Source organism: Harpegnathos saltator, unplaced genomic scaffold (assembly GCF_003227715.2).
Source record: "Harpegnathos saltator strain DR-91 unplaced genomic scaffold, Hsal_v8.6 scaffold156, whole genome shotgun sequence".
Classification (NCBI taxonomy): Eukaryota; Metazoa; Arthropoda; class Insecta; order Hymenoptera; family Formicidae; genus Harpegnathos; species Harpegnathos saltator.
Window position 1 is genome coordinate 581,228 of NW_020229935.1, and position 24,172 is coordinate 605,399.

General features: G+C 43.0%; 2 protein-coding genes across 7 annotated transcripts in view; one reads left to right on the top strand and one right to left on the bottom strand.

Annotated features, from left to right (window-relative positions):
* LOC105190366 (Kinesin heavy chain 73) overlaps window positions 1-12,233 on the bottom strand; it is an 87,833-nt gene extending 75,600 nt beyond the window's left edge. For all 6 annotated transcript variants that reach the window (XM_011153089.3, XM_011153090.3, XM_019844715.2 and 3 more), the window contains exon 1: window positions 11,877-12,233. In XM_011153089.3, the coding sequence (XP_011151391.2) occupies window positions 11,877-11,931 (55 nt within the window). In that variant the 5' untranslated portion in view covers window positions 11,932-12,233. The remainder of the gene's footprint in view (window positions 1-11,876) is intronic.
* A 2,438-nt stretch (window positions 12,234-14,671) lies between these two features.
* Window positions 14,672-16,634, top strand: XRCC1 (DNA repair protein XRCC1). The gene is made up of 3 exons (XM_011153092.3): window positions 14,672-14,873; window positions 14,958-16,323; window positions 16,403-16,634. The coding sequence occupies exons 2-3, from the start codon at window positions 14,996-14,998 to the stop codon at window positions 16,533-16,535; spliced, it is 1,461 nt and encodes a 486-aa protein (XP_011151394.2). The 5' UTR covers window positions 14,672-14,873; window positions 14,958-14,995; the 3' UTR covers window positions 16,536-16,634.
* Window positions 16,635-24,172: the final 7,538 nt, after the last annotated feature.

The following is a 24,172-nucleotide window of genomic DNA, read 5'->3' on the forward strand; positions in this document are numbered from 1 at the left end:
AACGAAGAAAATATTTCATACATTTCATAGGTTTGATTTTCACGTCCGTCAATTCTCGTGTATTTTGCTGATAATATTTTTCACACTTATTTATATATGTCTAACATAAGTTAACAGTCAAGCGCCATTATTGAACTTGCACTATCTCGAAATAATGCGCGGGATTAGTCGGGAATCAGTAATTCCCTAAAACCTATTTTCGTAAAAAAACATAACAAGTTTTACTATCCTGCAGCATACTGAAAACTATGCCGGAACGCGAAAACAATAGTGTTAGTATCGTCACCGCATTTCAGAACGCAGCCATAGATAGATGTCTGCGGATTTAGAAAGGTATCTAACGATCTTTTCGCATATCGATTTTCGCAGAATCGATCTTTTCAGTTCGATATTTTTGGTGAATTGATCTTGATTGCTTTTTTCGATACAAGAATCGATTTTCATAGGGACGATCGAACATCCCTAGGTATAATATCGTTTTTTCTTCCCTCTTCTCTTTAACCGTCATCGGATGTTGATGTCTGCTTTTTGAAATTCATTTGTACGAAACTTATTTTCCTGTAATCTGATTAATTTCATCTTTTGGCTCCTGGCTCTACCAAACTGTAGAATGTCATCGTTATTTAAATTTCACAGATAAAACTCCAATTAGTATATACAGATTCACTCGCAACGTCATATCGAGATCCCAACATTGGATTTGAGCTTTCAAACGAACGTCCGTTGAGGTTTCAATATTTTTCGGTGACCTCTGTAATTTCTCCCATCTACCTGTTCTATCGACCAATTTATCTTTCTCCCCTCCCCGCATCCCGATGACACAATATCGTCAGAACGCAGTCGGACATCGTTACAGGCGGAGTCGTCGGGCGCGAAAGGGACGAGGAAGGAGGGGACACCGATATCTACCTATCTATCCACGATGGATTGAGAAAAGGATGACTCATAAGAGCGGGTAGAAAGCAAGTGGCAACAGCTCGTTAGTATGCCGAGGTGCGACGTCACGTACGCCGCCGTGCCGTAAGAAACACATCTCGAGCGTCGCCTCTTTTCCCAGGGAAGTCGAGAATGTAATCGAGGTAACCGAGAGGCGGCCGACAAGCCAGCCATTCGGTCTCTCGACGTCCGAGTGCCGGTGATTAGATTTACGGTTAACGTAATATACACCGGCAGACTCCGAATGCGCGCGGCGTTCGGTAGCGGCGCACAGTGGGGCCAGATGACATTTTTTTGTTCAAAATTCTCTCGAGACCTGAATTTCCAACCGATCATCGACCAATGGATGAGGTGGATCCTGAATAAATTCCGAAGAGATCTGTCTAGCCGAAATTTTGAAAAAATTATCGGTTCAGGGTTCATGGGTTTAGGGTTTGACTTGAAAGTTTATCGTTTAAAGTACAATGTCTTGGGTCCGACCTCAATGGGTTCGAGCCTATGGATACTAAATGCGGGACCCCAGAACTTTTAGAAAACTCAGAACTTCAAAGCTCACCATTTCAGCCCACATTAGGAAAGAATTAAGCCATATAGACCCAATAAATAAAAACATGGAGAACCCGAGATTTGGCATTCAGCATTTCTAGGCTCGAACTTAATGTTTTATAGCTGAATATTCAACGTCGAGTATTATTAGGTTCTCGAGCTATGATTAGATTGGGTTCTTGGACTATTTGGGGCTGTTAATATATACGGCTTCATGCATCCACGAGTTAAAAAGTTCTCGGATTGATAGATTCCTAGGTTGATGGGCTTAAAACTCAAAATCCCTCGGTTTTGTGCTTAACGGGTCTATATTTCATGTATTTTTGTATTTTGGGCATATGAGTTTTGGGTTAATGGGTTTCTGCTTCAAGTTCGACCTCAAACCTCGAGGTGTCTGTTGATTGGTTTCATAGTTTCAATCCGCTGAATACGCTATTAGATAGAAATAAGTGTCGAATAATGAGTATTTCACAAGTTTCTCGCGTTTAACGATAATTTTTCCTCTTTTAGGGCTAGTAATTCGAGAAAAACATTTTTTTTTTAATTTTGGCAAGACAGATCTCTTCAGAATTTATTCAGGACCAACCTCATCCATTGGTGTCGATGATCGGTTGGAAATTCAGGTCTCTAGAAAATTTTGAACCAAATAATGTCATCTGGCCCCACTGTGCGGCGGCGCGAATTGGGAGCGCGGCACGCAGGAAGACGACGAGACTCGAGCAGCAAGGAGAGCGACCGGTCATAATCGATTATTCCTGGACCGGGAGGACTCAGCAAGGCTCGGTCTACGGGTGGTGTGTTGAGCCTTCAAGCTTTCGCTCCGCACACGAGCTCGAAACTGGAACCTCAGCTTCGGCCGAACACGCTTTCCGCTGCTACTCCAAGTCGCAATCCTCGAGCTTGAATCCTTTATATCCTGACGGTACTTAAAAGTACCGCTCTGTATAAATGTCCATGTGTTTTTGTATCTTCTCTTTTTATTTTTTTTCACCTGTACCCGTCGATACTTATAAGTACCACCTTAAAATTTAATCGTTAAATTGCTGTAAAATTTATTTTTCTACTTTTTAGGTTTACACTATGCCAAAAGCTATTCAATTATACGACAATCTAATGAGGTCTTAGGCAAATTAATTGAGGATATAAAGGGTTGAGCGAAATTCCGGTTATCTTTACCGCGACGTGAGTAATTTGAACTTTGCATCTGCAGCTGTTTAACACTTGCAGCGTCAAGTGACGTTCCGATAAAAAAGTTGGATCGATGAACTTATATATATATAACTGCTGTCGCCTAAATAACCCACTTGAAGTTGCCTACTCTTTGAAACGCTTAAAGAGTTTAGAAGTAATTTCAAGTAGGAGAATGTTTTCTGCCAGAAATCGCACGACTTGCTCCTTGGATCCACAAGCCTGCTCTAAGACGTGATAGACCACGCACAGCCACTTATTCACGAGTTTACGAGGAAAAATAATCAAGACTGTGATTGGTTAATTTACTGTTTACTTGTCTCAAAGCAGGATTGCGAGCCTGAGATTGAAGCGAAAAACAAATGTTTACTACACCCACTACAAACTAGCGATGAGCAATCTCGATTCGATTTTCAAAAAAATCGATCTTTTCCTCCAAAAGTCGATTTTTCAAATTGATTCTTTTCCGTTCAATCTTTGTACAAATCGGTTCCTTCGGATATTGACCCCAGTTGAATTCTTCATTAAACCAAATAAAAGCGATGAACAAGTATATTAACGGATCGATTCTCGAACTCGATTCCCTTATCGAAAAGAATCGGTTTGTAGAAAAATTAAACAGAATAAGGTCGATAAAAAAAAGGCCCGTTTTTAAAAGAAAAAGAATGATTTTCTGAACATCAAATTGAGATTGTATGTTACTATTGCAAACCGTGCTCAATCGTGTGTCTTAGTGATGGGCGATCTCGATTCGATTTTCGGAAAATCGATCTCTTCCTCCAAAAGTCGATTTTCCAAATCGATCCTTTTCGGTTCGATTTTTGTACAAATCAGCTCTCCCAAACGTTGTTTCGTTTAACGAATTCTTCGTTAAACAAAACAACATCGATAAACAAGTATATCAACGGATCAAATCTCGATTCTCTGTCGGAAGGAATCGATTTGTACAAAAATCGAGAAGAAGGGTCGATCAGAAAGAATCGAGATTCCCGGAAGAAAAAGATAAATCTTCTGAAAGTTGAATCGAGACCACACCAATATACCTTGTCAATTCGGATATTGCTCGAGTCCTACCGCTTAGGTTTTCCCACATGTCGCGGTAAACTCGAAGAGGGAAAAAGCGAGAATCGATCAATCGCGACCCGCCACAATTGCGCGGAAGCTGCTGTGTAACATTCGCAAATTACACATCGTGCGCGTAATCGTCTGCTCGATTTGGGACGAAAGCGAGCTGGGGAGCGGGCCATGAAACGGATAATTCATTAAATCGTCTGATCGTTGCTTCGCGAACATCAACGATATAACTACGGCGGGAATACATCGTGCGCGAGGTTAAAATTTCCGCTCTGTCCCGCCGTTTCCGATCGATCCGGCTCGAGCGGGCAAACTCGAGATCGGACTTCATTACATATAAATACGGAGAACTCTGTAAATATCATACATCGCGTGATGAAATACTTAACTCACTCACTCACTCACTCACTCCCTCTCTCTCCTTCTCAGACCTGTCGCAACGGTTGCACTGCGAAAATCCACGACGCGCCGGATTAATGACTGTCATTAAGAGAGAGAGAAAAAAAAAGAAAAAGAGAAAATCACTGCGGCGAGGATAACACGTAAGCGACTTTTCAGAAATACATCAGAGTATTCTGCCGGGCACGCGTCGACCGTCGTGCTATCATTCTCGAGGCGGAATCACGCCGCAGATAAAGAGTTTAATTCGGTCTCTCGCGTGAAAGCGTAGTTCAGAGGGAGTGTCGCGGCCTGAGGACCGCGAGAGGTCTCGATAAGGCTGAAAAGTGATTTGTGGCTCGTTAAGTCTCGTTAAGAGCCGTTGATTAACGAGAAGCGCGGCTACGGGCCGCGTCGCGTGAATTAAATCTCGCAAGCGCGAAAGCTTGACGATTAATACGCGAACGAGTGAGCGAGACGGCGGGGCGAGGAGCGGGGTGGGAGGGAGGTAAGAGGGGGGATTACGCAAGCTTATCGCGCAATCGTTATCCTCGTCGTCGGCTGCACTCGCCGCGAGTGTCGTCGCTGAAAAACCTGACGTGTGTGTGCACGCAGGTGGCGCGCACGCGTAAAATCGTGCACCGAGTGTGTCTCGTCGAATCGAATACAGATTATCGCATTATCGCATTATCCACACAGACGGCGACGACAGAACTTTTCGTCAGTGCTCCGTCGAGTTTCAGTGCTTTTGCGGCGGAGTCCGCAAATTCGCGGCACCGTGAATAGTCGTCGGGTTGCTGCGTTCGAAGCCGCAGACGTTTTGGAACGCTTAAAAAGCCCGTGACTGCATATACATTTCGTGCAGATGTCACTTGTTTCTCGAGTGTATGTGATTATACAGGGCTGTCCCATTTCAATCGGGCGCCCCGATCAGTATCGCAGGAAGTAGCTGGATGAAAAAATGTTTTAGACGAAAGTCGTTTGAACCGGGGGGGAACTGGAAGCGCTGGCATCATTTTATTCACAGATGGCACCGCTTTCGAGATGTTCATTAATCATCGCTTTCCTTAAGTGAAGGGAATCTCAATTTTTTTATCGCATCATCTTTTCCCACCAATTAATTCCGACGACTTTTGTCTGAGACATTTTTTACTTGCCTAATATTTCTTGGAATATTTGAGGAAAACTTGGTAACTTTTTCGCTCAATATTTAGCTCACGATGGTACTATACTTTTTTATTCCATTTGGTCTCAAGAATATACTGTTAATAGTGTAATCTAACCTAACCTAACCTTTGTTAACTTGATGGTTTTGAAATTTGCAAAGGAAATTTCACCAAGCTATGATCCGCGAATTCATCATAAGTTTATCACAAGTAATCAAATTTACTAAAAGTACATTCTGAATCCTAAGTAGTAAGTTTAGTATTTCGATCAAAAGTTTCGAATGGACACAAGAGTATTAAACTAAAACGACAATTCGGTTTGCTTTCCTCTGCGTAGATTATAAGTTTTATAATATTCTTGAAAAGAGACATCCGCAAATCTGTCGCAAGTTTATTATAAGCAAGTTTGCTGAAAATACATTCTGAATCTTAGTGAGCTTAGTACTTCAATCAAAAGTTCTGAATTGAAACGAGAATGAAATTAAAACAAAAATTCCGCTTTTTCTCCCGCATGGAGTATACGTTTTGTAATGTTCTTGAAAGGAAATTTATAACAATCTTGGCAAGAGAATTCTTCTTTTGTAACATGTGTAGCAATGAACTTTTCTCTAATTTGTCATAAATATATCTTCAGATTATTATCAAGAAAATATTCTTCGCTGAAGATATTCGTTACTAATAAGAACGAAAACAAGTTGAATGATAAGCAAGTGAAATAGCTTTTCTCAGCAGAATATTTTTTCCTTTGCAGTCCGTGCGTCAAAAGTTATACCTCATTCAATCCCGGGTAAAGAAAAGAAAAAAAAAAAAAAAAAAACCGACAGATTCCTAACTGCCGCCGGGCAAATGTGAAATTCAATCTAAACCAAAAGGCGAGCGCCACGTTATTTTAATGTAATTCGCGCGAAAAAGCGAATGCGCATTTAAACGATTCCGGATTGCGCAACGAGGTGTGTTCTTCTATGTCGTTTCCGCGATGTTGTAATAAACGACACGCAGTAATCACAGCGCGGCAACGCCGATGCGATTTTTATATGCCTTGCAGGCGAAGACGCGATTTTGCGATATATCGCGATATATATCGCAGGCATTGCGATTTTTCTTCCCCCAATCACAATATACGATAAGACTTTCATCGCAAAATCGCCCCTGCGATCGAACATCACATTCAAGATCGCACTCGTAGCCGCAACAAGTCGCACGCAACTTGAAGTTACATGCAATCGAAAGGCCAGTCGGGCGATACGAAGTCGCGCCATATTCAAAAGCACAAAAGCACATGACACGAAGCGACTACGACAGACAATTGTGAAATGCGTTATGTGGCGATTCTCAAGGAAGACGCTGGCCGACCCTACAAATCACGCGTCTTTACTTCTCATATAATCGAAGGTCTAACACTTCTTCTTCAGTGCAAACTTACATACTTGTTTCATCCTAACGATAAAAAAGTACATTCTAATTCAGCTAAAAAGTACAGCCCTGAGCTAAACCGGTGCGACACTGAAAATCCGACTGTTCCTCTTCAACGCAAATTTGTATACTTGTATCATCTTAATGGCAAAAAGTATATCTTGATTCAGCTAAGAAAAATCTGAGTTGAACTAGGTTGGTATTGAAACTTCGACCCTTTCTGTTCAGCGCGCCTTTGTATACTTGCGTCACCTTAATAGCGAGAAATAACCTTAATAGCGAGAAATAACCTAATTTAGCTAAAAGGAGCAGACCTGAATTAGACTAGCACGACACTGAAACTTCGACTTTTCCTCTTCAGGGCGAATTTGTACACTTGTTTCACCCTAACGACAAAAAGTACATCCTAATTCAGCTAAAAAGTACAGCTCTGAGCTGAACTGGTGTGATATTGAAACTTCAATTCTTCCTTTTCAGCGAATTTATACACTTGTTTCACTCGAACAGCAAAAAGTGCAACTCGATTCAGCTAAAAAGAGCAGACCTAAGCTGGATTAGTGCGACATTGAAACTTCGACTCTTCCTCTTCAGCGTGAATTTGCACACTTGTTTCACCGTAACGACCAAAAGTGCAACTCAATTCAGCTGAAAAAAATAGACCTGAGCTGAACTAGTACGGCACTGAAACTTCGACTCTTTCTCTTCAGCGCGAATTTATACTTGTTTCACCGTAACAGCCAAAAGTACAACCTAATTCAGCTAAAAAGAACAGACCTAAGGTTCGTCCTCAGCTGAATTAGCGCAGCACTGAGAAACTTCGCGGTTCTCATTCTTCTCAGCGCAAATTTACATACTTGTTTCATCATAACGGCAAAAAGTGCAATCCGATTCCGTTAAATAGCCGAAGACAATGACGAGCATACGCGGCGAACTTATCGCGGGGTCGCAGCGGGCCGACGCACAGCGGGGCCAGATGACATTTTTTGATTCAAAATTCTCTAGAGACCTAAATTTCCAACCGATCATCGACACTAATGGATGAGGTTGATCCTGAATAAATTTCGAAGAGATCTGTCTTGCCAAAATTGAAAAAAAAATGTTTTTCTCGAATTACTAGCCCTAAAAGAGGAAAAATTATCGTTAAACGCGAGAAACTTGTGAAATACTCATTATTCGACACTTATTTCTATCTAATAGCGTATTCAGCGGATTGAAACTATGAAACCAATCAACAGACATCTCGAGGTTTATCGATCTCGAAGTAGAAACCCATTAACCCAAAACTCATATGCCCAAAATACAAAAATACATGAAATATAGACCCGTTAAGCACAAAACCGAGGGATTTTGAGTCTTAAGCCCCTCAACCTAGGAATCTATCAATCCGAGGACTTTTTAGCTCGTGGATGCATGAAGCCGTATATATTAAGAGCCCCAAATAGTCCAAGAACCCAATCTAGCCGTAGCTCGAGAACCTAATAATACTCGACGTTGAATATTCAGCTATAAAACATTAAGTTCGAGGCTCGAAACTTTTAAGACAAACCCTAAACCCATGAACCCTGAACCGATAATTTTTTCAAAATTTCGGCTAGGCAGATCTCTTTGGAATTTATTCAGAATTAACTTCATCCATTGGTGTCGAAGATCGGTTGGAAATTCAGGTCTCTAGAGAATTTTCAACCAAAAAATGTCATCTGGCCCCACTGTGCGGCGGCAGGCTCCAATCCTCTCGAAGAGGACACCTCCTCAGCCGTCAGTTACAAGCCGGCTCGTGCAAGACCGTCGCGCGCACGACACGCTTCCGTCCGATCGGGCCGGTGGAAATTCGATATCCCAAGATCGCCGGACCTAATGTCACCGCCGCCGCTCGCCGTCGTGTCACCGGCGGAGCGTAGCGTTTCCCTCGGTTACGCTCTCGCGCTCTGTCACGCAGCCGACATTCGCGCACGCGAATCCGATTCCGTACGCTGCTTCTGCCGGCGGCGCGGCGGGGCGAGAAGAGGAAAGAAAGAAAGGAGAAATCGCGGCTCCCGATGACCGAGCTTCGTCGTCCCGCGAGAGACCAGCGAGGGCTCGCGACCCGGCAAGAATCCGCAAATGTTAGACCTGTTCTGAAGTCGGTTTCGGGAACTTTGGTTTGTCATAAAGTTGGTAGGCCTTAAACTAACCTGTTCCGAAATTGGGTTCGGAAGCCCCGATTTTAAGGTTTGACTTTATATGATTATAAAGTTAGACTTTAAACTGACTTGGATACGTTCCGTAATTGAGCAACTGAGCACATTTGTCGTCACAGCTATGTACTACTTCTGTTCGCAAACTTGGTTTTTGCAATATTAAATAGAGAAATGGATAGATTTTTTATTACTTGTTATTTTAATAATTAATCAGCTGATCAATTATGGAGTATATTTGAACTGGTTTAGGACCTACCAACCTTGTAACTAAAATCAGTTTTCGAGACTGATTTTGGAACAAGCCTTTAGATACGTCCCGTAATTGATCAGATGATCACGTCTGGACGTTCACAGCCATGTGCTATCTCTGTTTACAAACTTAGTCTTGGTCATTAACTTTGTAACATTAGATAGAAAAATAAGTAGATTTTTTATTACTAATTATCTTGATAATCGATCAGCTGATCAATTACGGAATATATCTAAGTTAAATTAGATTTGCCACCCCTATAACTAAAACCAAAGTTCACAGGACCAATTTCGCAGCAGGCTTATCGTCATCGTCAAGTCGCGCGAACGAAGAACGCGCGAGATGAAGCCGAATGTCCTCTCGGGGGCGAAAAGCGCGGAAGTCAGCAGGTGCGATTCGTGCCTCGTTAAAACCCGGTGTACAATAAGCGCGATGAGCCTTCAGCTTTTAGCTCACTCCAAGTCCTAGGATTTCCGGCGAATGACATCTGCCTCGGCAGCTGAACCTGGCGAGCGCGCTTGAAGCTGGAGAATCGCGATTCTAGACGGCTGCGTTCAGTTGCCGAGAATCGACTCGCAGTGTCGAGCGGGAGGTTGGAGGCTTACTGCGCCCATTGTGAATCGGGGCCGGGGTAGGCCGGGGAACCATCGCGCAGTGATGAGGTCCGTTTTTGACTCAAGTAGTGCCGTACTAAAACCTTAAAAGAACATACCAGAGCTGAACTAGTGTGGCACTAAAACGACTCTTCTTCGACTCTTTTTCTTCAGCGCAAATTTGTATACTTGTTTCATCCTAATGGCAAAAAGTGCAATCTAATTCAGCTAAAAGGAACAGACTTGAGTTGAACTAGTACGGCATTGAAACTTGGACTCTTCTTCTTCAACGCAACTTTGTATACTTGTTTCTTCTTACTGGCAAGAAGTGTAACCTAATTCAGCTAAAAGGAACAGACTTGAGCTGAACTAGTGCGGCATTGAAACTTGCACTCTTCTTCTTCAACGCAACTTTATATATTTGTTTCATCCTAACCGCCAAAAGTGCAACCTAATTCAGCTAAAGAGAACAAACTTGAGCTAAACTAATACGGCATTGAAACTTTAACTCTTCTTCTTCAACGCAACTTTCTATACTTGTTTCATCCTAACGACAAAAGTACAACCTAATTCAGCTAAAAAGAACAAACCTGAACTAAACTAGTACAACATTGAAACTTGGACTCTTCTTCAACGTAACTTTATACATTTATTTCATCCTAACGGTAAAAGGAGCAACCTAATTCAGCTAAAAAGAACAGACCTGAGCTAAACCATTAAAACTTGGACTCTTCTTCTTCAACGCAACTTTATATACTTGTTTCATCCTAACGGCAGAAAGTGCAACCTAATTCAGCTAAAAGGAACAGACTTGAGCTGAACTAGTGCGGCATTGAAACTTGGACTCTTCTTCAACGCAACTTTGTATACTTGTTTCTTCTTACTGGCAAGAAGTGTAACCTAATTCAGTTAAAAGCAACAAACTTGAGCTGAACTAGTGCGGTACTGAAACTTCGCGATCCTTCATCTTCATCGCAAATTTATAGACTTATCTTATCTTAACGGCAAGAAGTGCAACCTAACTCAGCTAAGAAGGACAGACCCGAGCTGAAGTAGTGTGACACTGAAACGATGCCTCGTCTTCAGCGCAAATTTATAGACTCGTTTGATTTTAACCGCAAAAAATGCTGCTCAGCTGAGAACGGAGCTCCCGAGTAACTAGGAGCGCGCCACGACGCGTCTTCGTCGCGGTTCAGCTCCGTGGATCCCGGGCTCTCCCGCTCGCTCGCTCGCTGGCCGTTGCATGTCGCTGGTCGGCCCTCCGGAGCGGCTCCGACGCGAGAGCGACGTCGCGACGACGTTATCGCGGCCCGGAGCGAGTCATGTGGCCGCGCTCGGCGAGGAGAACCCGTGGTGTCTTTACAATGCATCCGCACGCGGCGCATAAGCGACAATCGGACGTTTGTTTTCGCTACGGGAAACATCGGGAAGGCTCCCTCGGAAGCCGACGGATGCGACGCGCGCGCGATCGGAGGATCACGCGTGTCAAAGGGACAAAGGCTCGCGGCGAGCCTTGCGTGGATCTTGCAATGGGCGAACGCACCATGCACACATACAGATACACACACACACACACATACAGATACACACACACACACACACACACAGACACGGCTCGCGGACTTTCCGCGAAGACTGGAGATCGCCGTTCGACGTCGCTGCTCGCCGCCGTCATCGCCGAGTTCGCGGAGTGTGCGTCATCGTGATCGCGCGCGGCTGTTTGCCCGAGGCGACTCGATAAAACGATAAGAGATCGGTCGCGACGACGATGCCGAGCGAGCGAGGCGGCCAGGGCAGCCAGTGAGCAGGTGGATGAAAACACCGTGTCATACAAGGAGCGTCTTCTCGCTCGCTCGCTCGCCCGTGATACTCGGTGTCGAAGGTCGATCGCATTTTTCCGTAGAGAAGCTCGGCGGTCTCTTCGATCCGGAGTGCCCGCGCGTGGCGAGATGCGGAGACGGGAGGAGAGGAGAAAAGAGGAAAGGAAAGGAGCGGACAGAGAGAGAGAGAGAGAGAGAGAGAGAGAGAGAGAGAGAGAGAGAGAGAGAGAGAGAGAGAAAAAAAGAGAGAGAGAAAAGGAGAGAGACAGAGAGACGGGACGAGGTGAGGCGCGTCGTCGTCGACGATGACGACGACGGCGACGGTTTTTACGTACCTCTGCGATTGAAGGGCCGTACCCGTACGGCGACCTTTATTTTATCCGTAGCCATGACTTCTCTGCACACACCGGCGACGGCGAAGGCGCGCACACTCTCGTATCCCGTGTATCACCGTGACCGGGGAGAACACAACCGCTCGACGACGCAGTTTACGTGCACGATTACGTCGGACTCTCGCACGATACGCACGTCACCGCTACATTATTCTCAACCCATACCGCGAACTTGTCATCTTCTCAAACGACACTACGTCTCACCGTGCCCCCCGTGACACACTTCGCCATATTGCTGAAAGCCCGTCGTGCGCCAGACAAAACGACGGCCGTTCTATCGAGGCTATCGAGTGAGCCCGCGCTTCCGTCGAGCGCCGCCAGGGGCGCTCGCGCGGTTCGATAGGCGCGCGCGACGTCACACGCACGATGCAGCGCCGGTCGCATGGTGTCGTCACGTCGCGGCCGCGGCGGGAATTTCACCGCCGCGCGCTCGCTCTCGGTAGTTCGGTCGATCTTCTATCAGAGACCTCTCCTGGAAAATGGACAAAATAAGCAGATATTTCCCATTTTTCACCTTCCAAAATAGAGGCAGAATTGCTTTCGGCTCGTATCAGACTATGGATTGGGATTGAGACTGGATTGAAATTTGACCAATTGAAAAAAAGAAAATAATCTCAAATATAGTAAACTTAGCCGTGATTGGTTAAATTTCAATCCAATACTCAATCCCAATCCGTAATCTGATATGGGTTTTATAATTATGATATTTGTAATCAGGAGAAATGTACGTACGTTTTTTTTAGAGCTTAAAATAAGATTACTTGATTTATTAGAGCGAGAGTTGCACTTGGAGTGCAGCACATACAACGTTGTATTATTATTTATTACAAATTTTGAGGGGAATAATTGTAAAATCTAGCTTTGTACTGATCTCGGGAATAATGTAAGGAATGCTAAAATTGTGGCTGTAGTTTGACCCAATCTACATGCATTTGCGACCGCGAGAGCAATACATTGTAATAAATTTGATTGAATGCAGAGTTGTTAGATGCAATATATTACGACGCTACAGCGCATGCGTGAGATGACGTAGCACGCTGCTTGAGTAAAAGTCTCAGTATCATATATCTTTTAAGGTATTATAGCGCCCGTATTATACTATGCATTGAGAATTACAATCGAGTAAATTAGATAATCTAAATCGTGGTTATTTTAATTGATCCGATAGTAATTCTCAATCTACATTACAATTTTTCACCTAATAATGTCATTGTTACATAATGCAAGTATTATGTAATAATTACATAGTCGAGTGAGAAATTATAATGTTAATGTAACGTAACTTAAACCAACGGCACACGATGCTTGTTTTCGTGCTCGATTGCTTGCTGGATGAAAATACTGCGTTCTGATTGGTGCATTTCCATCCATCTTCGGAAATGCACCAATCAGAACGCAGTATTTTCATCCAGCAAGCAATCCAGCACAAAAACAAGCACCGTGTGCCGCTGGCTTTAGTATCCACAGGGGCTGTATTCCGTACTCGTGTACCAATAGTTGTCGGCGTCGTTAGCAGTATTGTGCAGCTTTTTTGTTATATGAAAAACCTGCGCAAACCTGCGCAAATGCCGCTAACCGACAACTGTCGATATGCAGGTACGGAATACAGCCCCTGTGATGCGATTCTTTAACTCATTATTGGAGTTAACGACAGTTTCGTTATCGTTGCGCAGCATTCTACGGTATACAAAAGCTGCACAACGATAACGAAAGTGTCGTTAACTCCAATAATGAGTTAAAGAATCGCGCTGTTGGACAACATAACCTGGGATAAGGCACTCGCGCAAGAAACGCGGGAAAACTATGCGGGTGAAGACAGCTGATCGGATAGCTCGGGCCCCTCCGTGGACCCTGAGATGCGCTTTATTGCCGTTATTGGCATATGATTTCGCAGAGTACGTCATCTCACGCATGCGCTATAGCGTCGCAATATTGTATTAAAGGTGCGTTCGAGGAGCTCACAGTTAGCACTATTTAGCGCTACCGCGTCAATCTGTCCTTGTTATATTTTTAAAGAGCGATAAAGATGGAACAATGCGGTAGCGTTGGTAACGCGCTTCCCGAACGCATTCCTAGCAACTATGATTGAATGCACCAGTGCGCACTAAAGCCAGCGGTACATACATGGTGCTTGCTTTTGTGATGAATTGCTTGATGGATGAAAATACTGTATTATGATTGGTAGATTTCCGAAGATGGATGGAAATGCACCAATCAGAACGCAATATTTTCATTCAGCAAGCAATTCAGCACGAAAACAAGCACCGAGTACCGCTGGCTTAAGAGCAAATTAGATTTATTCATAATATGTTCCATTATTTACAAATTTGTCTTAAATTCATTTACAAATCTTTTGTAGCTAACCAAAAGGTCAGTACAGTAATCAAATTTTATGAAGTTCGCAAATTTAACCAAATTTTCCTCCATTTTTAAACGAGTCATTTTCCATAAATTTTTAAAATTGCATTCGATACTATTCGTTGAAACAAAGAAAATGACAGTTTGCCTGTATTTTTCCATGCAAATGCTTGAAAATTAATGTAATGTGTTAAAAAATAAGAAAACAATTTTTTTCAGGCACTTTGGGTGATCGGAAAAATTCGGGCAAGGTGTTATTTTCTTTGTCTCGACAAGTGCTACCGAATGCAATTTTAGAAATTTACAAAAAATGAGTGATTTAGATTTTGTCTCATTTTACAGATTCTTTTTTGAAATTAGGCAAAATCTGAACCAGGCATTTTCCGTGAACTTTTAGAATTGCATTCCATAGTACTTGTCGAGACAAAGAAAATGATACTTCGCCCGACATTCTTCGACCGGGAGTGCTTGAAAATTAATGTACAGTTTCGGAACGCAGCCTTGTTCTCGCTGTAGGGTTAGGTTAGGGCTATGTCGTATACATCATGATATATTTGGCGGCAACTTGTGCGTCTTAAACTTGTAAGAAATTGAATGTATTTGATTCCCATTGTGATTGTACATAAACAGAGTACAAATAAAGCATTAACGTGATAATGTTTATAGATAATTGAAAAACTGGATATTTGAAAGAATTGTTAAAAATGATCGTCAACTTGGGAAAGATAATAAGCTGCTCCTCAGAACATCCGTCGTATCCTGCTGCTAATCTTCTTGAACGCAATTCAGAAAAATGGAAAGCCACATGGCGGTGCGCCAAGCCGGGGGAAATGCTCGCTCATGTTATCTTCGAGCTCTCTGAATCGTCATATATCACTGGAGTTGATATCGGGAATTTTCAGAGTTGTGTGGTAATTGTTACAGCGTCTACAGCATCTGAGCCTGACAACTGGATAGTCATAGTGAACCATAAATTTATGACAAACGACGAAGCCACGAATAATAAGTTTAAAGACCAGGTACAAATATTCACCAGGAGAGAATTGAATCCAGATACACTGAAAATAAAATTTGACCGCATCAAGGTTACCTGCATGCAGTCAGCCAATTTGAAAGTGCTGTTTGGATTGTCTTACATCATTTTACGATCAGACAATGTAGTTGATTTAGGCTTAGATATGTTTGGTAAATTTAAATTAAAGCAACTACACGTCATGAAGACACCCATGGAGATGATGAAGGAGAAACTCACTAAATCAGAAGATAAGAAAGCGGATTATAAGGAAGAGTTGCGCGATCAAATAAAGAAAAATTCAATAGAAAATTTCTCTAGATCTCAGGAGGATAAAAGGCCCATGAAGAGACCGTTACTAGATAAGCTAGAAGCTGGGAAGGCTGATGAAATTTTTGGAAAGAAAGATAAAACTCAGCCGCTAAAAGATAAAGATAAAACATCTCACAAAGAATCTAAAGATGCTGAAAATATATCAAACGAGAAAACAGTCATCAGAACTCCTTTTGGAGATATTGTGTCCTCAAAAGATACTGTTAAAACTGTTGTAAAAGATATTACTAAGAGTCCTTCAAATTCAAAGAAACGCCCCCTTAGTGAACTAGAGGATCCGCCAAATGCAAAATTCAGTGAAAAGAAGCAGCGGTGTGCAGAGTGCTGCAAAGAATCACAGGATCAACTGTGTAAGACCTGCCAACGATTATCGCAACCGATAACCACTGAAAGTACTACTTCAAAAATAAAACAAAGCACTCCTATAAGATGTAAAAAGCCATTTAAAGAGCTGTTTAGAGATGTTACTTTCTCGCTCAGTGGATATATTAATCCACAGAGAGATGAAATTAGAAGGAAAGCACTGAACATGGGCGCTAAGTACATACCTGACCCAAACATTACTAATAAAAAATGTACCCATTTAATTTGTGCCTTCAAAAATACACCAAAGTATCAACAGTTCAAAAATCACACAAAGATTGTCTCTCACACCTTTATTGAGGAATGTTTCGATAAGAAAAAAAGGTATATAATATCCTGTTGCTTTTTTCTTGTATAACATATGAAATCATAAAATTTTGTAACTCGTATACTGTCTTTGCAGATTTCCTTGGAGACGATATGCTCTAAATCAGAAGGATAAATCTCAGCCTGAAAGTGAAGAAGAAATTGATGGTAATCAGCCAGAATCTGTATATGATATGGACACTGACGCTGATTCTGATTCTAATTATTGATATATCAATTTGCAACATTAATTTTTCTTTAGAAATTCATTATATTTTGGTAATTGTATGGTCAGTCTAAATGGTTACCATCTGCAATTTTATTTTATCTGTGTATATATAATTTTCATTGTTTCAATATTTACATAAAATTGATAACATTGTTAAAAAATATGAATAGAAACTAAACATCTGTATATAAACATATGTACATACATAAGTTTGTATTTTACGCAGGCTACCTGTGGAATAATATCGAAGGTTAAAGTTTTCCAGCCATTCTCCGTCGATATCCAGCCTTCCTCCGTCGATATCTCCGCTTCTGCTGATAGTACAGAGTCGTCCATGTAGTCGAAAATGTAGGGTTTTGAGAGGACTTTAATTTGGTGCCAGAACCAGGCCTGTATCTCTAACCGTTTAGGAGATATCGAAGGTTAAAGTTTTCCAACATTTCTGCGTTGATATCTCCGCTTCTACTGGGAGTAGAGAGTCGCCACTTACGGCAAAATGTAGGGTTTTGAGAGGACTTTAATTTGGTGCCAGAACCAGGCCTGTATCTCTAACCGTTTAGGAGATATCGAAGTTTAAATTTTTCCAGCATTTCTCCGTCGATATCCAGCCTTCCTCCGTCGATATCTCCGCTTCTACTGGGAGTAGAGAGTCGTCCATGTAGTCGAAAATGTAGGGTTTTGAAAGGACTTTAATTTGGTGCCAGAACCAGGCCTGTACCTCTAACCGTTTAGGAGATATCTAAGGTTAAAGTTTTCCAACATTTCTGCGTTGATATCTCCGCTTCTACTGGGAGTAGAGAGTCGCCACATACGGCAAAACGTAGGGTTTTGGGAGGACTTTAATTTGGTGCCAGAACCAGGCCTGTATCTCGAACCGTTTAGGAGATATCGGAGTTTAAAGTTTACTAGCCTTTCTCCGTCGATATCCAGCCTTCCTCCGTCGATATCTCCGCTTCTACTGGGAGTAGAGAGTCGTCCTGTAGTCCAAAATGTAGGGTTTTGAAAGGGCTTTAATTTGATACCAGTCCGAAGCCTGTATCTCTAACCGTTTAGGAGATATCGAAGGTTAAAGTTTTCCAGCCTTTCTCTATCGATATCCAACCTTCATCCGTCAATATCTCCGCTTCTACTGGGAGTAGAGAGTCGTCCATGTAGTCCAAAATGTAGAGTTTTGAAAGGGCTTTAATTTGGTACCAGTCCGAAGCCTGTATCTCTAACCGTTTAGGAGATATCGAAGGTTAAAGTTTCCCAACCTTTCTCCGTCGATATCTCCGCTTCCACTGGGAGTAGAGTCGTCCATGTAGTCCAAAATGTAGGGTTTTGAAAGGGCTTTAATTTGGTACCTGTCCGAAGCCTGTATCTCTAACCGTTTAGGAGATATCGAAGGTTAAAGTTTTCCAACCTTTCTCCGTCGATATCTCCGCTTCTACTGGGAGTAGAGAGTCGTCCATGTAGTGCAAAATGTAGGGTTTTGAAAGGGCTTTAATTTGGTACCTGTCCGAAGCCTGTATCTCTAACCGTTTAGGAGATATCGAAGGTTAAAGTTTTCCAACCTTTTTCCGTCGATATCTCCGCTTCTACTGGGAGTAGAGAGTCGTCCATGTAGTGCAAAATGTAGGGTTTTGAAAGGGCTTTAATTTGGTACCTGTCCGAAGCCTGTATCTCTAACCGTTTAGGAGATATCGAAGGTTAAAATTTTCCAACCTTTTCCGTCGATATCCAGTCTTCATCCGTCGATATCTCCGCTTCTACTGGGAGTAGAGAGTCGTCCATGTAGTCCAAAATGTAGGGTTTTGAAAGGGCTTTAATTTGGTACCTGTCCGAAGCCTGTATCTCTAACCGTTTAGGAGATATCGAAGGTTAAAGTTTTCCAACCTTTCTCCGTCGATATCTCCGCTTCTACTGGGAGTAGAGAGTCGTCCATGTAGTGCAAAATATAGGGTTTTGAAAGGGCTTTAATTTGGTACCTGTCCGAAGCCTGTATCTCTAACCGTTTAGGAGATATCGAAGGTTAAAGTTTTCCAACCTTTCTCCGTCGATATCTCCGCTTCTACTGGGAGTAGAGAGTCGTCCATGTAGTCAAAATGTAGGGTTTTGAAAGGGCTTTAATTTGGTACCTGTCCGAAGCCTGTATCTCTAACCGTTTAGGAGATATCGAAGGTTAAAGTTTTCCAACGTTTCTTCGTCGATATCCAGTCTTCATCCGTCGATATCTCCGCTTCTACTGGGAGTAGAGAGTCGTCCATGTAGTCCAAAATGTAGGGTTTTGAAAGGGCTTTAATTTGGTACCTGTCCGAAGCCTGTATCTCTAACCGTTTAGGAGATATCGAAGGTTAAAGTTTTCCAACCTTTCTCCGTCGATATCTCCGCTTCTACTGGGAGTAGAGAGTCGTCCATGTAGTGCAAAATGTAGGGTTTTGAAAGGGCTTTAATTTGGTACCTGTCCGAAGCCTGTATCTCTAACCGTTTAGGAGATATCGAAGGTTAAAGTTTTCCAACCTTTCTCCGTCGTATCCAGTCTTCATCCGTCGATATCTCCGCTTCTACTGGGAGTAGAGAGTCGTCCATGTAGTCCAAAATGTAGGGTTTTGAAAGGGCTTTAATTTGGTACCTGTCCGAAGCCTGTATCTCTAACCGTTTAGGAGATATCGAAGGTTAAAGTTTTCCAACCTTTCTCCGTCGATATCCAGCTTCATCCGTCGATATCTCCGCTTCTACTGGGAGTAGAGAGTCGTCCATGTAGTCCAAAATGTAGGGTTTTGAAAGGGCTTTAATTTGGTACCTGTCCGAAGCCTGTATCTCTAACCGTTTAGGAGATATCGAAGGTTAAAGTTTTCCAACCTTTCTCCGTCGATATCCAGCTTCATCCGTCGATATCTCCGCTTCTACTGGGAGTAGAGAGTCGTCCATGTAGTCCAAAATGTAGGGTTTTGAAAGGGCTTTAATTTGGTACCTGTCCGAAGCCTGTATCTCTAACCGTTTAGGAGATATCGAAGGTTAAAGTTTTCCAACCTTTCTCCGTCGATATCTCCGCTTCTACTGGGAGTAGAGAGTCGTCCATGTAGTCCAAAATGTAGGGTTTTGAAAGGGCTTTAATTTGGTACCTGTCCGAAGCCTGTATCTCTAACCGTTTAGGAGATATCGAAGGTTAAAGTTTTCCAACCTTTCTCCGTCGATATCCAGCTTCATCCGTCGATATCTCCGCTTCTACTGGGAGTAGAGAGTCGTCCATGTAGTCCAAAATGTAGGGTTTTGAAAGGGCTTTAATTTGGTACCTGTCCGAAGCCTGTATCTCTAACCGTTTAGGAGATATCGAAGGTTAAAGTTTTCCAACCTTTCTCCGTCGATATCCAGCTTCATCCGTCGATATCTCCGCTTCTACTGGGAGTAGAGAGTCGTCCATGTAGTCCAAAATGTAGGGTTTTGAAAGGGCTTTAATTTGGTACCTGTCCGAAGCCTGTATCTCTAACCGTTTAGGAGATATCGAAGGTTAAAGTTTTCCAACCTTTCTCCGTCGATATCAGCTTCATCCGTCGATATCTCCGCTTCTACTGGGAGTAGAGAGTCGTCCATGTAGTCCAAAATGTAGGGTTTTGAAAGGGCTTTAATTTGGTACCTGTCCGAAGCCTGTATCTCTAACCGTTTAGGAGATATCGAAGGTTAAAGTTTTCCAACCTTTCTCCGTCGATATCCAGCTTCATCCGTCGATATCTCCGCTTCTACTGGGAGTAGAGAGTCGTCCATGTAGTCCAAAATGTAGGGTTTTGAAAGGGCTTTAATTTGGTACCTGTCCGAAGCCTGTATCTCTAACCGTTTAGGAGATATCGAAGGTTAAAGTTTTCCAACCTTTCTCCGTCGATATCCAGTGCTCATCCGTCGATATCTCCGCTTCTACTGGGAGTAGAGAGTCGTCCATGTAGTCCAAAATGTAGGGTTTTGAAAGGGCTTTAATTTGGTACCTGTCCGAAGCCTGTATCTCTAACCGTTTAGGAGATATCGAAGGTTAAAGTTTTCCAACCTTTCTCCGTCGATATCCAGCTTCGTCCGTCGATATCTCCGCTTCTACTGGGAGTAGAGGTCGTCCATGTAGTCCAAAATGTAGGGTTTTGAAAGGGCTTTAATTTGGTACCTGTCCGAAGCCTGTATCTCTAACCGTTTAGGAGATATCGAAGGTTAAAGTTTTCCAACCTTTCTCCGTCGATATCTCCGCTTCTACTGGGAGTAGAGAGTCGTCCATGTAGTCCAAAATGTAGGGTTTTGAAAGGGCTTTAATTTGGTACCTGTCCGAAGCCTGTATCTCTAACCGTTTAGGAGATATCGAAGGTTAAAGTTTTCCAACCTTTCTCCGTCGATATCCAGCCTTCATCCGTCGATATCTCCGCTTCTACTGGGAGTAGAGAGTCGTCCATGTAGTCCAAAATGTAGGGTTTTGAAAGGGCTTTAATTTGGTACCTGTCCGAAGCCTGTATCTCTAACCGTTTAGGAGATATCGAAGGTTAAAGTTTTCCAACCTTTCTCCGTCGATATCTCCGCTTCTACTGGGAGTAGAGAGTCGTCCATGTAGTCCAAAATGTAGGGTTTTGAAAGGGCTTTAATTTGGTACCTGTCCGAAGCCTGTATCTCTAACCGTTTAGGAGATATCGAAGGTTAAAGTTTTCCAACCTTTCTCCGTCGATATCCAGCTTCATCCGTCGATATCTCCGCTTCTACTGGGAGTAGAGAGTCGTCCATGTAGTCCAAAATGTAGGGTTTTGAAAGGGCTTTAATTTGGTACCTGTCCGAAGCCTGTATCTCTAACCGTTTAGGAGATATCGAAGGTTAAAGTTTTCCAACCTTTCTCCGTCGATATCTCCGCTTCTACTGGGAGTAGAGAGTCGTCCATGTAGTCCAAAATGTAGGGTTTTGAAAGGGCTTTAATTTGGTACCTGTCCGAAGCCTGTATCTCTAACCGTTTAGGAGATATCGAAGGTTAAAGTTTTCCAACCTTTCTCCGTCGATATCCAGCTTCATCCGTCGATATCTCCGCTTCTACTGGGAGTAGAGAGTCGTCCATGTAGTCCAAAATGTAGGGTTTTGAAAGGGCTTTAATTTGGTACCTGTCCGAAGCCTGTATCTCTAACCGTTTAGGAGATATCGAAGGTTAAAGTTTTCCAACCTTTCTCCGTCGATATCTCCGCTTCTACTGGGAGTAGAGAGTCGTCCATGTAGTCCAAAATGTAGGGTTTTGAAAGGGCTTTAATTTGGTACCTGTCCGAAGCCTGTATCTCTAACCGTTTAGGAGATATCGAAGGTTAAAGTTTTCCAACCTTTCTCCGTCGATATCCACTTCATCCGTCGATATCTCCGCTTCTACTGGGAGTAGAGAGTCGTCCATGTAGTCCAAAATGTAGGGTTTTGAAAGGGCTTTAATTTGGTACCTGTCCGAAGCCTGTATCTCTAACCGTTTAGGAGATATCGAAGGTTAAAGTTTTCCAACCTTTCTCCGTCGATATCCAGCTTCATCCGTCGATATCTCCGCTTCTACTGGGAGTAGAGAGTCGTCCATGTAGTCCAAAATGTAGGGTTTTGAAAGGGCTTTAATTTGGTACCTGTCCGAAGCCTGTATCTCTAACCGTTTAGGAGATATCGAAGGTTAAAGTTTTCCAACCTTTCTCCGTCGATATCTCCGCTTCTACTGGGAGTAGAGAGTCGTCCATGTAGTCCAAAATGTAGGGTTTTGAAAGGGCTTTAATTTGGTACCTGTCCGAAGCCTGTATCTCTAACCGTTTAGGAGATATCGAAGGTTAAAGTTTTCCAACCTTTCTCCGTCGATATCCAGCCTTCATCCGTCGATATCTCCGCTTCTACTGGGAGTAGAGGGTCGTCCATGTAGTCCAAAATGTAGGGTTTTGAAAGGGCTTTAATTTGGTACCTGTCCGAAGCCTGTATCTCTAACCGTTTAGGAGATATCGAAGGTTAAAGTTTTCCAACCTTTCTCCGTCGATATCTCCGCTTCTACTGGGAGTAGAGAGTCGTCCATGTAGTCCAAAATGTAGGGTTTTGAAAGGGCTTTAATTTGGTACCTGTCCGAAGCCTGTATCTCTAACCGTTTAGGAGATATCGAAGGTTAAAGTTTTCCAACCTTTCTCCGTCGATATCCAGCTTCATCCGTCGATATCTCCGCTTCTACTGGGAGTAGAGAGTCGTCCATGTAGTCCAAAATGTAGGGTTTTGAAAGGGCTTTAATTTGGTACCTGTCCGAAGCCTGTATCTCTAACCGTTTAGGAGATATCGAAGGTTAAAGTTTTCCAACCTTTCTCCGTCGATATCTCCGCTTCTACTGGGAGTAGAGAGTCGTCCATGTAGTCCAAAATGTAGGGTTTTGAAAGGGCTTTAATTTGGTACCTGTCCGAAGCCTGTATCTCTAACCGTTTAGGAGATATCGAAGGTTAAAGTTTTCCAACCTTTCTCCGTCGATATCCAGCTTCATCCGTCGATATCTCCGCTTCTACTGGGAGTAGAGGGTCGTCCATGTAGTCCAAAATGTAGGGTTTTGAAAGGGCTTTAATTTGGTACCTGTCCGAAGCCTGTATCTCTAACCGTTTAGGAGATATCGAAGGTTAAAGTTTTCCAACCTTTCTCCGTCGATATCTCCGCTTCTACTGGGAGTAGAGAGTCGTCCATGTAGTCCAAAATGTAGGGTTTTGAAAGGGCTTTAATTTGGTACCTGTCCGAAGCCTGTATCTCTAACCGTTTAGGAGATATCGAAGGTTAAAGTTTTCCAACCTTTCTCCGTCGATATCCAGCCTTCATCCGTCGATATCTCCGCTTCTACTGGGAGTAGAGAGTCGTCCATGTAGTCCAAAATGTAGGGTTTTGAAAGGGCTTTAATTTGGTACCTGTCCGAAGCCTGTATCTCTAACCGTTTAGGAGATATCGAAGGTTAAAGTTTTCCAACCTTTCTCCGTCGATATCTCCGCTTCTACTGGGAGTAGAGAGTCGTCCATGTAGTCCAAAATGTAGGGTTTTGAAAGGGCTTTAATTTGGTACCTGTCCGAAGCCTGTATCTCTAACCGTTTAGGAGATATCGAAGGTTAAAGTTTTCCAACCTTTCTCCGTCGATATCCAGCTTCATCCGTCGATATCTCCGCTTCTACTGGGAGTAGAGAGTCGTCCATGTAGTCCAAAATGTAGGGTTTTGAAAGGGCTTTAATTTGGTACCTGTCCGAAGCCTGTATCTCTAACCGTTTAGGAGATATCGAAGGTTAAAGTTTTCCAACCTTTCTCCGTCGATATCTCCGCTTCTACTGGGAGTAGAGAGTCGTCCATGTAGTCCAAAATGTAGGGTTTTGAAAGGGCTTTAATTTGGTACCTGTCCGAAGCCTGTATCTCTAACCGTTTAGGAGATATCGAAGGTTAAAGTTTTCCAACCTTTCTCCGTCGATATCCAGCTTCATCCGTCGATATCTCCGCTTCTACTGGGAGTAGAGAGTCGTCCATGTAGTCCAAAATGTAGGGTTTTGAAAGGGCTTTAATTTGGTACCTGTCCGAAGCCTGTATCTCTAACCGTTTAGGAGATATCGAAGGTTAAAGTTTTCCAACCTTTCTCCGTCGATATCTCCGCTTCTACTGGGAGTAGAGAGTCGTCCATGTAGTCCA

What these genes read in the sequence shown, in the direction of transcription:
- XRCC1 (XM_011153092.3), top strand. Translation starts at nt 14,996, where the DNA reads ATGATCGTCAACTTGGGAAAGATAATAAGCTGCTCCTCAGAACATCCG. An exon ending in TGTTTCGATAAGAAAAAAAG is followed by an intron (nt 16,324 to 16,402) that starts GTATATAATATC and finishes CTGTCTTTGCAG; the next exon opens with ATTTCCTTGGAGACGATATG.